This window comes from Oncorhynchus clarkii, chromosome 23 (assembly GCF_045791955.1).
Source record: "Oncorhynchus clarkii lewisi isolate Uvic-CL-2024 chromosome 23, UVic_Ocla_1.0, whole genome shotgun sequence".
NCBI lineage: Eukaryota > Metazoa > Chordata > Actinopteri > Salmoniformes > Salmonidae > Oncorhynchus > Oncorhynchus clarkii.
The window spans coordinates 21798358-21810701 of NC_092169.1; the positions used below are offsets into that span (position 1 = coordinate 21798358).

The 12344-nt window shown below is 39.9% G+C and overlaps 1 protein-coding gene and 1 non-coding gene across 4 annotated transcripts in view; both read left to right on the forward strand.

Annotated features, from left to right (window-relative positions):
* Positions 1–1720: 1720 nt before the first annotated feature.
* The window catches only part of LOC139381856 (zinc finger CCHC domain-containing protein 24-like), a 73215-nt gene continuing 62591 nt past the window's right edge, over positions 1721–12344 (forward strand). For all 3 annotated transcript variants that reach the window (XM_071125672.1, XM_071125675.1, XM_071125674.1), the window contains exons 1-2: positions 1721–2250; positions 9610–9810. In XM_071125672.1, the coding sequence (XP_070981773.1) occupies positions 2014–2250; positions 9610–9810 (438 nt within the window). In that variant the 5' untranslated portion in view covers positions 1721–2013. The remainder of the gene's footprint in view (positions 2251–9609; positions 9811–12344) is intronic.
* Positions 3771–3823, forward strand: LOC139382071 (U7 small nuclear RNA). The gene has a single exon (XR_011628618.1). It is a non-coding gene; the product is annotated as a U7 small nuclear RNA (small nuclear RNA).

Genomic DNA, 12344 nt, shown 5'->3' on the forward strand with positions numbered 1-12344 from the left:
AACTTCACTAGCAGTAAATGCTAGCCAGCTAGCTAGTTAGCATAAGCAGCTAGGAGTACTAGCTAGCAACCTTACTACCAGATCGTCTGAGATAAAATACATTAAAAAAGAGATCGTAACTTCATTTCAGTTGTAAATGTTTCCACTAGTGACTGATAGCTTTACAGCTAATGCAACTTTATAGCCTTTTAGCTATTTTATACAGGATTTTATGTCTTATACAGTTGAAGTCGGAAGTTTACATACACCTTGGCCAAATACATTTAAGCAGTTTTTCACAATTCCTGACATTTAATCAGAGTAAAAATTCTCTGTCTTAGGTCAGTTAGGATCACCACTTTATTTTAAGAATGTGAAATGTCAGAATAATAGTAGAGAGAATGATTTATTTCAGCTGTTAGTTCTTTCATCACATTCCCAGTGGGTCAGAAGTTCACATACACTCAATTAGTATTTGGTAGCATAGCCTTTTAAATTGTTTAACTTGGGTCAAACGTTTTGGGTAGCCTTCCACAAGCTTCCCACAATAAGTTGGGTGAATTTTGTCCCATTCCTCCTGACAGAGCTGGTGTAACTGAGTCAGGTTTATAGGCCTCCTTGCTCGTGCACACTTTTTCAGCTCTGCCCACACATTTTCTAAAGGATTGAGGTCAGGGCTTTGTGATGGCCACTCCAATACCTTGACTTTGTTGCCCTTACGTCATTTTGCCACAACTTTGGAAGTATGCTTGGGGTCATTGTCCATTTGGAAGACCAATTTGTGACCAAGCTTTAACTTCCTGACTGATATATATAGCTTATTCGCCTAAGTATGACCTTCATCCAGATATAATTTTTTTCCCAAACGTTGCTTTTTTTGTGTCAGCAATTAGACATTGTTCTTAGGTGGGGAGGGGCTAGTTACCCCTTTGTACCCTATCTATGTCTGCACGTGTAGGTTATAATTTCTTACAGACAAACCCATATTGTTTATATAGACAGTAAAAAGAGCAGAGCCCAAAATCGACCTTTGGGGTGGAGACCTTTAGACAGTGATATCAAGGAAACCTGACTTAACACCATAGGAAGAAACACATTGTGTCCAGTATGTCAGTTCGTTTTCAAACCAATTGCAGGCTGCCCGACCCAGGCCAATTTCAGAAAGTCTACAATTAATAATGAATGGTCAACAGAGTGGAAAGCCTTCAACAGGTCTGTGAAAATGGCAGCACAATGTTGCCTTTGTCCAAACAATTTACAATGCCATTTAACACCAAAGAAGCAGCAGAAATAGTGCTACAGTATGATCTGGCCTGAAGGCAGACTGATGGACACTTATACCTTTTGAAGCTAGAAAATATCTAAGCTAATAAACCTAGGGTACCTACAAAATCCCAGCAACTGATTTGCGTCAATTAATATTAATAATTCTAAACCAATGAAATTCCTGGTTAAAGATCCAGTAATGAACCAGGTAACAAAGCATCTAACGGAAAAGTTAAATACGTTTTCACATAAATTAAAACTCGAAATTGTTTTTATTTTGATACAAAATATTTTATTTCACAATATCAAAAGTCAACAGTGAACCCTGCAGAGATTCAAAAGGCATCAAGTAAACAAGGTAGAGAGGGAGAGAAAAAACGGTTTTGTACGTAGTGAATTAAAACCCTCATTTGTTTGCGTGCGTCATGACGCACCCCAAGTGTGCGTTGCATATCCAATGAGACTCCGGGTGGTTGTCCCACTGCAAATAAAGGGAGATAACGGGCTCTTAGTAGCGGCTGAAAACTTTTTATACTGACATGTTAGAGCAATGACTTTTGCGTAACGGTAAAACTGGGACTAGGCTCCCAGCATGATATAGGGTCCTTACGAGAAGAGGAATAAGGAAAGATTGTCACGGCCTGGTGGGGGTAAAGAAAGCTGTGAATCCGTTGAAGTTCAGAAAGAAAGAGCGAGCAAGATTTCCGAAAGTTGAGAGTAATACAGAAACACAGCGGCGGTGGAAGAGCTAGTGTACCCATTTGAAAGATGAGCTTGATGTCTGCCATAGACACCAGTGCCTCCGTGTACCAGCCTGCGCAGCTACTGAATTGGGTCTATCTCTCTTTGCAAGACACCCACCAAACTAGCGCTTTTGACGCCTTTAGACCCGAACCCAACTCGTCCCACCCGGAGTTGAACTACTGCAAGACTCCCGCCGCGGACGTGAGCTCGTCCCTCAACTCCAATTATCTCAACAATTTTTTTCAGCTCCAGCGGAATGAGGTTAGAGACTGAACCGTCTGTTTGTTAAATGTTTAGTCTATTGCCACGTTAAGTAAATAGTTAATAGCCTACGATCTGTTTTTATTTGCATACATTCCATCGTATGTCGAACGCTGTTTTGCAAAATGTTCGAGGGTTTGCAACATTGACTATTCTGGTAGCCTACATAAAACCGCCATGGATATTACGAATATAGACAGAAATACGTGCTCATCAACTTTTCAGACCTATTACGGCAATATCTGATTCGATCATATTCAAACAAACCTGAGTGCAACATGGATAATTCAGCATGCACAATTTTAGCAGAACTGGTTTTGTATTGCGCACAATCAATACTATACTATGGCAACAAAACAAAAAAGGATACTATTTATTAAATTAATGCAATAACCAGGGATGGAATGACAAGAAGCACCGGTTCTAGTTCTTGAAGTGTAAAACACGGACTATAACCGTTTTAAACGCTCCAAAGCAAGCAGAATCACTCCAGCAAAGTTATATGTGCCTTTCAATTGGCTGTTAAGATGTTAACACTTTGAGAAAAGTGTTTGACTCGGTTTAGGCGGTTTTAAAGGCGATTGTTTTGACTCAATGTTCTGTGCAGGCAAGGCCAGACTCGAGCGTGCCACACGTAGGAGCGTGACGCATCTGGGTCTGTGGTCTGCATGCTGATGTGCTGATGCCTATTGCGAAGGGTTTGTCAAAGCGCTGTATCTGTACATACGGTTCTATAGAAACAATAAAGTGTTAAACAAGACACGCCTTCAATGCACGAGAGAGAGAGAGAGAGAGAGAGAGAGAGAGAGAGAGAGACCTTAATTTCATTTAAAAAAGTATTATATTGGTAATCATAAAACATGTTTCCAACCATTTTTATGCAAGTAAAGTACCTGTCTGATAAAAAAAACGAATGACAAGCCTGATGGAAACAGTGTAATTGTCGGTACCTCTCCTAAATGTCGACAGAACAAAACATGCAGACGGATGGATAATTGGTTTGTCTGTCAAATAGATCATGCACAATTGGCAGTGGAAACCCTTTTTGGAGCGTTTGTTGATAGAATAACCATCCTGTACTCTTTGCACTGTATCTGTGCGCTGTTGGCGAGAGACCATCAACAGAGTTAAACATGGGTTGATGGAAACCTAGCTACCCACATAAAAATACTACAGTTTACTATAGAATAGTACAGTAATTACTATAGAATTCTGTAGTAAACTGTAGAATACTATATTACACATTGTAGTATCCCTCAATAATGTGTAGTACTTAGAATAGCATTTTGCAGTATACTGTAGAACACTACATTGTTTTAAATATAGTAAATACTACAGCATTTCATTTGCAAATACCCTGCCCATTCCCCTTCCCCATATCCCAATTTGTGCCACCAGTAAGTGAGAAATCTACATGCCAAGTATAGACCATATATTGTGTTCCCTACCGGTTATAGAAAATAGCAGAAGCTCTGAAGTCTCCGTTCAGAACCGAATCCTACCTACCTACAGGTTATGGAAAATGTGCTCTTTTAGTATTTCTCCAGTAAGGTTTCTTAAGGAGAAAGCCCCCCACTTCTATTTCAAAGATAATAAATGAAAGCACTATAGTAAATACTACAGTAATGTCCCCAAAAAGTAAATACTACAGTATACTACAAGTCTACAAAAACACTACAGTAAACACTACAGTATACCGTACTACAATCTGAAAAAACACTACAGTAAATACTACAGTCCGCAAGAACACTACAGTAAATATTACAGTACACAACGGTAACTATTACAGTGCACTACTGTCGTCAAAAATACTGCAGTACATTTTACAGTACACTACTGTCCTCAAAAACACTACAGTAATTGCTACAGTATTTATACTATAGTCAACTGTAAATACTACAGTATACTGCTGTAAATACTACAATGAATACTACATTAATACTACTATTCCTACCATTGTATACTTTTTATAGAGGCTTTTCAGCCATTTAACATAAACCAGGCCTCTGAGATATGGGTGTGGTTTTCATACATTAAAACCCATTGTGTAGTGTCATACAATCCTACGATCCCCCTTGAGTAATGTCTTGCAAAAATACACACACACACACACACACACACACACACACACACACACACACACACACACACACACACACACACACACACACACACACACACACACACACACACACACACACACACACCCATACACCCATACACCCATACACGTGCGCACACACACACAGTCTGGAAACAGTTGAAGCAGAGGGGGATCTTTTTCTAAACCTCAATGCAACACCAAGTACAACAACCCATTCCAGAGGCTTGATATGTTGGGATGAGTAATGTGCATTTGTTTCTGTTGTTGTCACTGACTTAAACGTTGTCACTGACTTAAAGGTTTCCATCCAACCTTTTTAAAAGTACAGATCAAAAATGTCACGACAGGCCTGATGGAAACAGCAAATTTGTCGGTAAACTTTCCAAATGTCGACAAAACCAAATACACTAGACAATGTCTGTAAAGTGTCTGTAAAATGTAATATGTGAGAAATGTCGGTGGAAACACCTTTATGGACAAATATTGATATAATAACCATCATATTGAAGTAAACTTGAATCACGAGATGATATGGTGTATGGTCCTCCCACTACGACTTGGGAAAGCACACAGTTCATTAGGCTACAGATGAAATAAGTTATGATGAACTTCACAGGGTGGTGAAAGTGCACAGAGAAATGATGATCAATGTTCTGATCCAGAGCAAATAGGATAAAACTTTGCTCAAGGGCACATGGGCAGATTTCTTTCACCTAATTCACTCAGGGATTTGAACCAGCAAATTTTCGGTTACTGGCGCAACGCTCTTAACCGCTTGGCTACGTGCCACGCTATAAATCAGAAATGTTTCTGACAAAACCATCAGTAGATTTGAAAATGCGAGGAAAACCAATTTAACTATATTATTTATTTGGTACATGGGAATTTAAACGCAAAATGTATTTTTATGTGCACTACGTCATCACACACAGCTTTTTTATCCTCAAAATGACAATTTGATGGAAGCATCTCTGGTGGGAAAATGAGCATATTATTTTCATGTATATTTTAGAATATTTGCATGAAAATCTGTCGCAAATTGGATAGAAACCTAGCTAGTGTCTCATCAAATAAAATAGGTAATAAATGAAAGGCCCAGTGCTGTCAAAATTCAGTTTTTTTCTGTGTTTATATCATATTGTACAACATCTGATGAAACTAACACTGTAAACATACAGTTGAAGTTGGAAGTTTACATAAACCTTAGCCAAATACATTTAAACTCAGTTTTTCACAATTCCTGACATTTAATCCTAGTAAATATTCCCTGTCTTAGGTCAGATAGGATCACCACTTTATTTTAAGAATGTCAGAATAATGAATGATTTATTTCAGCTGTTATTTATTTCATCACATTCCCAGTGGGTCAGAAGTTTACATACACTCAACTAGTATTTGGTAGCATAGCCTTTAAATTGTTTAACTTGGGTCAAACGTTTTGGGTAGCCTTCCACAAGCTTCCCACAATACGTTGGGTGAATTTTGGCCCATTCCTCCTGACAGAGCTGGTGTAACTGAGTTGGGTTTGTAGGCCTCCTTCCTTTCACACGCTTTTTCAGTTCTGCCCACACTTTTTCTATAGGATTGAGGTCAGAGCTTTGTGATGGCCACTCCAATACCTTGACTTTGTTGTCCTTACGTCATTTTGCCACAACTTTGGAAGTATGCTTGGGGTCATTGTCCATTTGGAAGACCCATTTGTGACCAAGCTTTAACTTCCTGACTGATATCTTGAGATGTTGATTCAATAAATCCACATCATTTTCCTGCCTCATGATGCCATCTATTTTGTGAAGTGCACCAGTCCCTCCCGCAGCAAAGCACCCCACAACATGATGCTGCCACCCCCGTGCATCACGGTTCGGATGGTGTTCTTCAGCTTGCAAGCCTCCACCTTTTTCCTCCAAACATAAAGATGGTCATTATGGCTAAACAGTTCTTTTTTTTGTTTCATCAGACCAGAGGACATTTCTCCAAAAAGTATGATCTTTGTCCCCATGTGCAGTTGCAAACCGTAGTCTGGCTTTTTGATGGCGGTTTTGGAGCAGTGGCCTCTCCCTTGCTCAGCGGCCTTTCAGGTTATGTCGATATAGGACTCATTTTACTGTGGATATAGACACTTTTGTACCTGTTTCCTCCAGCATCTTCACAATGTCCTTTGCTGTTGTTCTGGGATTGATTTGCACTTTTTGCACCAAAGTACGCTCATCTCTAGGAGACAGAATGCGTCTCCTTCCTGAGTGGTATGACTGCTGCGTGGTCCCATGGTGTTTATACTTGCGTACTATTGTTTGTACAGATGAATGTGGTACCTTCAAGTGTTTGGATATTGCTCCCAAGGATGAACCAGACTTGTGGAGGTCTACATTTTTTTTCTGAGGTCTTGGCAGATTTCTTTTGATTTTCCCATGATGTCAAGCAAAGAGGCACTGAGTTTGAAGGTAGGCCTTGAAATACATCCACAGGTACACCTCCAATTGGCTCAAAGGAAGCCAATTAGCCTATCAGAATCTTCTAAAGCCATGACATAATTTTCTGGAATTTTCCAGGCTGTTTAAAGGCACAGTCAACTTAGTGTATGTAAACTTCTGACCCACTGGAATTGTGATACAGTGGATTTTAAGTGAAATAATCTGTCTGTAAACAATTGTTGGCAAAATTATTTGTGTCATGCACAAAGTTGATGTCTTAACCGACTTGGCAAAACTATAGTTTGTTGACAAGAAATTTGTGGAGTGGCTGAAAAACAAGTTTTAATGACTCAAAAAAGATTTGATTTAAAAATACAATCCACACAGGATCTTCTAATCAGCAGGTTGACATGGACAGGATTTTCATCTTTCCATGGTGACATCACCATGCGGTAAATTGGTTAATAGACCACTCCTAAAGAGTCATTGCTAAATTCTTGCTTGAGAAATAGTATTTTGCTAAAAAGCTACTTTTGCCCATTTTAATGGAAATCTATTAAAGCAAGATACTTAACTGTTACCCAGAAATGATTTGATATTGATATGAAAATGGCTGCATTAGGCCTTTAAGGGGTTATGATGTGAGGACAATGAGTGGTTGTGAACAGAGATGAGCAGTATTTATATTACTTGTATTACACGGAGTGACAAGGAGTTGAGTGTTGGCACAAAACAGGCCTGGATTCCAGGCTGAAGATTATGCTCCATATTTAATATTGTACAAGACACTGGATTATCCCTGATCTCCTTGCTTGCAATCCTGTGGTAGATGCTACTATGATCACTTAAACTATTTGTATTGGAGAAATAGAGTATATCAACAGTTGTGTCCAAAAATCATTCTTGCCTACTATGAGCACTGTTCAAAACTAGTGCACTATATAGGGAATAGGATGCCATTTGGGATGCAACCAAACAGCAGTGTTTCCCTCCTCTGGTGGGTACAGCTCACCCGTGGAGCTGTGAATTCAGCCACTTACTCAGATGAGGTGAGTAATGCATCCCAAATGGCACCCTGTTTCCTTTATAGTGCGCTACTTTTGACCAGGGCCCAAAGGGTAGCTCAATCCCCATCAGGGAAGAGAGGGGCTCTATGGTCACTTTATATAATGGCTAATGTACTGTATGGTTGACCTGTCTTCACTGATTTGATAGTAAGGCATATCAAGGCACAGAAAGCTGTATATACAGTGTACACTATCTATACAATTCTGTGTCTATAGGGCCAGGAGTTTTTTTCCCACCACTTGACCATGGCCCTTTTTCCTGATCGGGTCACGTTGTCAGTAAATACTCCTGGCCCTAGATAATGTGGCATAATATGTTTGTCAGATAGAACTGGCAACTTCCACAAGGAAGAACAATAGCAGAATATCAACAGGCAGTGGAGAAAATCAATGGCAGATGGAAAGCCATGGAAAACATAAAGAAAGATAGAAAGCTAATATTTTATTTATCCAGGGTAGAATCTAGTAAATGAACACGCACACACAAACGGATGCACGCACGCACACACACACACAGGAGCTGATAAGAGTTGATTTGAGCTGCCTCCCGGGCTAGGACCGACCTCTGCTACACTGAGTGTAAGATTTCTGTGCTATGCAACATAAGACATCAACAATAACAACGTAAGTTCTCCCAAGGAGAGATGTTATTCACAAAGACTCCAGTAACTTTCCATAACTCTGACAGTGTTGCCATAGAGCTTGGATTCCTTCCATGTCTCAGTTTTAACAGTGGGCTATACATTGAAGAGGAGAGGTCATCATAACTAGGACCTGGAGTTTTTCTTAGGAAAAGCTATAAATAGGCCTAGAAATTAGGGTTAGGTGTCATGGTCATGAAAAAATCTGGGCCCTATTACAAGGGTCATGTCATATGCAGGAAAAACTCCTGTCCCTCACCGTAAACAGAGGTTGAACCTACTTACCTAATTCATTGTCACTTCTATGCCAATATTTCAAATGGAGGACAAAGTGAATAAAAAGGTTTTTAAAAATGTATTCTCTCCTTCAGTTTGCTAATGGAAATTGATATTCAGAGTGCATTAAGCAGACACTGGAGCACCAATCTCACGCAACAATTGACTGGCACAACTTCTCAGAGTGAGCCACAAACCATCCTCATGGCGTGATACTTCAAACAGATCTGGGAACATAACAGCCTGGTCTCAGATCTGTTTGTGCTGTCTTGCCAACTCCTATCTAGCCATTGTCACGCAATACAGCATAAACAGATCTGGGACCAGGCTATGAACACCATGTCTCCCTTTCTCTTTCTCTCTCTCGTTGTTTACTGTAAGTCATCCTTCTCTAAAGTCCTGTCTTCCTTTGTGGCATCCCCAGTACTTTTCCAGTTCATAAGCAACAGCTGAACTGAGCACCAGATGTGCTGAATTTAACGAGAGAAAAGACAGAGGGCATAGGACAGTCAACGGAAATTGGTGATTAAACTCAACAGCATCGCAAATGCAAAAAAAAATCCATATTGTTTCATTAGTGGTATCATGTATCCATGGGTTGTCAAACTACTCTGTAAGCATGATAGAGGGGAGTTGCAGGTGTTCTTCAGAAACATAAAGCTCGGTGCTCTGCCACAAAAGTAATGATGGAATAAGAAATCCATTAGGAAGAACAGGCAGCACTTCAAACTTTGCATTAAGTTACTACAATAAAGGCATCATCACCTAATTTTCATATCTTCCTTTATTCTACATTTCTTGTCATGTTTTTTCCCCTGCGCAATATGCCAACCATGTTTTCCTGTCTCTCCCTGTTCCAGGCATTGAATAACAGGGTATATAAAAATGTCTCGCCATACGACTCGCTCAACAACATTGTTGACGGACTCAACTCCTTGACGGACCACTTCTCCGACCTCTCCCTCTCCTCAGAGCCCCGCAAGCCCAGCAAAAGACCCCCGCCCAACTACCTATGCCACCTCTGCTTCAACAAGGGCCACTACATCAAAGACTGCCCCCAGGTAGGACACAGACTGAGACAGTCCTTATTCATTCACATGCATGTTTGTTTGTTCATTCATTCATCCATTTTTGGGGGTCCTACCTCTAATTCTATTGGTTCAGTATCTTTTGATTTCAAAATGCTACTGGCTGCCATCGAGAGTCAACATATTTCCAGCCAATCATGTCGCTTTTAAGTTGACCAATGGCTGTGTGGCGGTGGCATCTGTGTGATGCTCTGACCTAATTGTCAGACAGACAGTCCTATGTCCTCTGTGGTCATGAGTGTGTGTTAGTTGTGCAGACGGAACTTCACTATGAGGGAGGAAGAGTAGGGTGAAGTTGGCCCCTAGTTGCTGACCTTGGGTCAGTTTAGCATTTCCCCCACTAATGGTTAATGTTAGGATTGGGGGAGGGGAGGCTGATCCTAGATCTGTACCTAGGGGAAACCAATCAGAGTAAGGAACCAGCAGGGATGGTTATATAACTGATGTATGTATACAAAATACATTTTATCATCAGCAGAATTCATTGAATCATTAGCCAAGAGATTTCATTTGTTACATTTCTTCTGTCACAAAGTTAAGGTATTTGTAACTGCTTAAACGTCAGACATAAGGTGTCTATTGGACACATCGGTGTGTTGTGTCACTATAGGGGCGATCAGGTGCCAGGTTGGTAGTATGCACAACTTTCAAAGAAAAACATTCCTTTGTATCTGTTTGAGTGTGTAATCTTGTTGAAACAGCTTTGAATGCATAATCAAAGTCGTCAGTGTTTCAACGGCAAGGTTTGGACAAAAAAAAGTTGTTTGATGGGAAGAAAAACCCATAGTTCATACTTTTCGCCTCTCGGTTTTCAAATATTTTATTATTTTATGACGCAGGTCTCTCTGTAAAGAAAACAAGTCTAACCATGGCAAATTAGCAGCGAGTTCCAGCTGTGAGGTCCCATGGGTAACAGAGTGTGACCAATGGGGTCCAAGCTGAGCTCTCCTCTGTTTAACAGAATCAGTACCGGAGTGAATTCATCACAGAAAACGTTTACCGTTTAAGAACTAAACGGAAGCAAACAGAGCAAAACAAGTGTTTCCATTGGACAAATTCAGGTAGGTCCCTCCCTGTTTCATTCGGTTTGCTTCCATTTAAGGAACTTTTTGCAACAGAATTTTAAAAAATAAAATAATAATTTCACCTTTATTTAACCAGGTAGGCCAGTTGAGAACAAGTTCTTATTTACAACTACGACCTGGCCAAGATAAAGCAAAGCAGTGCGACAAAAGCAACAACACAGAGTTACACATGGAATAAACAAACGTACAGTCAATAACACAATAGAAAAATATATGTACAGTGTGTGCAAATGTAGAAAGGTTAGGGAGGTAAGGCAATAAATAGCCCATAGTGGCGAAATAATTACAATTTAGATAAAAATAGCAGATTCGTACCACCAACTATTTACATGGGACCAGACGGGACAAGACAAACATGCTCCTACACCTGCCTTGCTTGCTGTTTGGGGCTTAGAGATATCAGCTGATGTAAGGAGGGCTATATGAATACATTTGATTTGATCTGATACACATGTCCGACTGCTACGCCGTCTTGGATTTGTGTCAGCATAATGAAAACACCCAGGACTCTAGGATGTTACTGATCTACCACTAGAAATAGAATGTGTGGAACAGGCTTGGAACATCTGACATTGGTAATTTGACTAGTAAACTCATTCTAGTTCAGTGGATTTACCAATCTATTGATTGGATGATGTACTGTATGTATGCGAGACATCGAATTATGTTTTTTAGTATCCAAAACTACCACAATATATGATAGCCTACTTCTAGTAATGATACATGTGTTAATGCACCCTAAAATACAGTATAAATAATTATACATGGATATGACGCAAGCATTACAATATTGACATCATGCCATATTATGCACACTATGATGGCGTAACATGTCACAATAGTACAACTGAAATAGCATTCGGAAATGCTAGTGATACTGAGATAGAGATTATGGACCACAAAATGATTATTGTGGTTTTCACATACGGGCACTTTGAGGAACGTTCGGTCTCCCTTTACGACGTCTTGTAAAGTAAAAGCAAACTGCATGGACTGGGTTTAAAATATGTTCTTTTGAAACAGGGACACTGAATTGTGGTGTGGAGATGTTGTTAGACAGGCCCATAGTGATGACAGATATTCTCTCTCTTTCGCTCACCCTCTCTTGCTCTTATTGTGTGTGTATTGTAGAGCTTTCTAGTTGTTTAGACCTGACTGAATCCATGCTAATCCTTGTATTAGGAATGTCTTCATGAATTAAGTTGACGTTTATTGTGTTGATGTGCTTAATAGTTATCACTGTGTATTTAAAGCATTGAACCGGTTGGTTGGAGGGCAGCAGTTGCAGGGCACTAATTGCAGTATAGTGAGTCAGTGGAAATGTTAAGCTTTTATTTTATTACGACCAAACCCCCTCGACATTAGACTGCTATTAAACCAATCTGTCAGCAGGACAGCTAACCTACGAGGGCGGAACTCAAA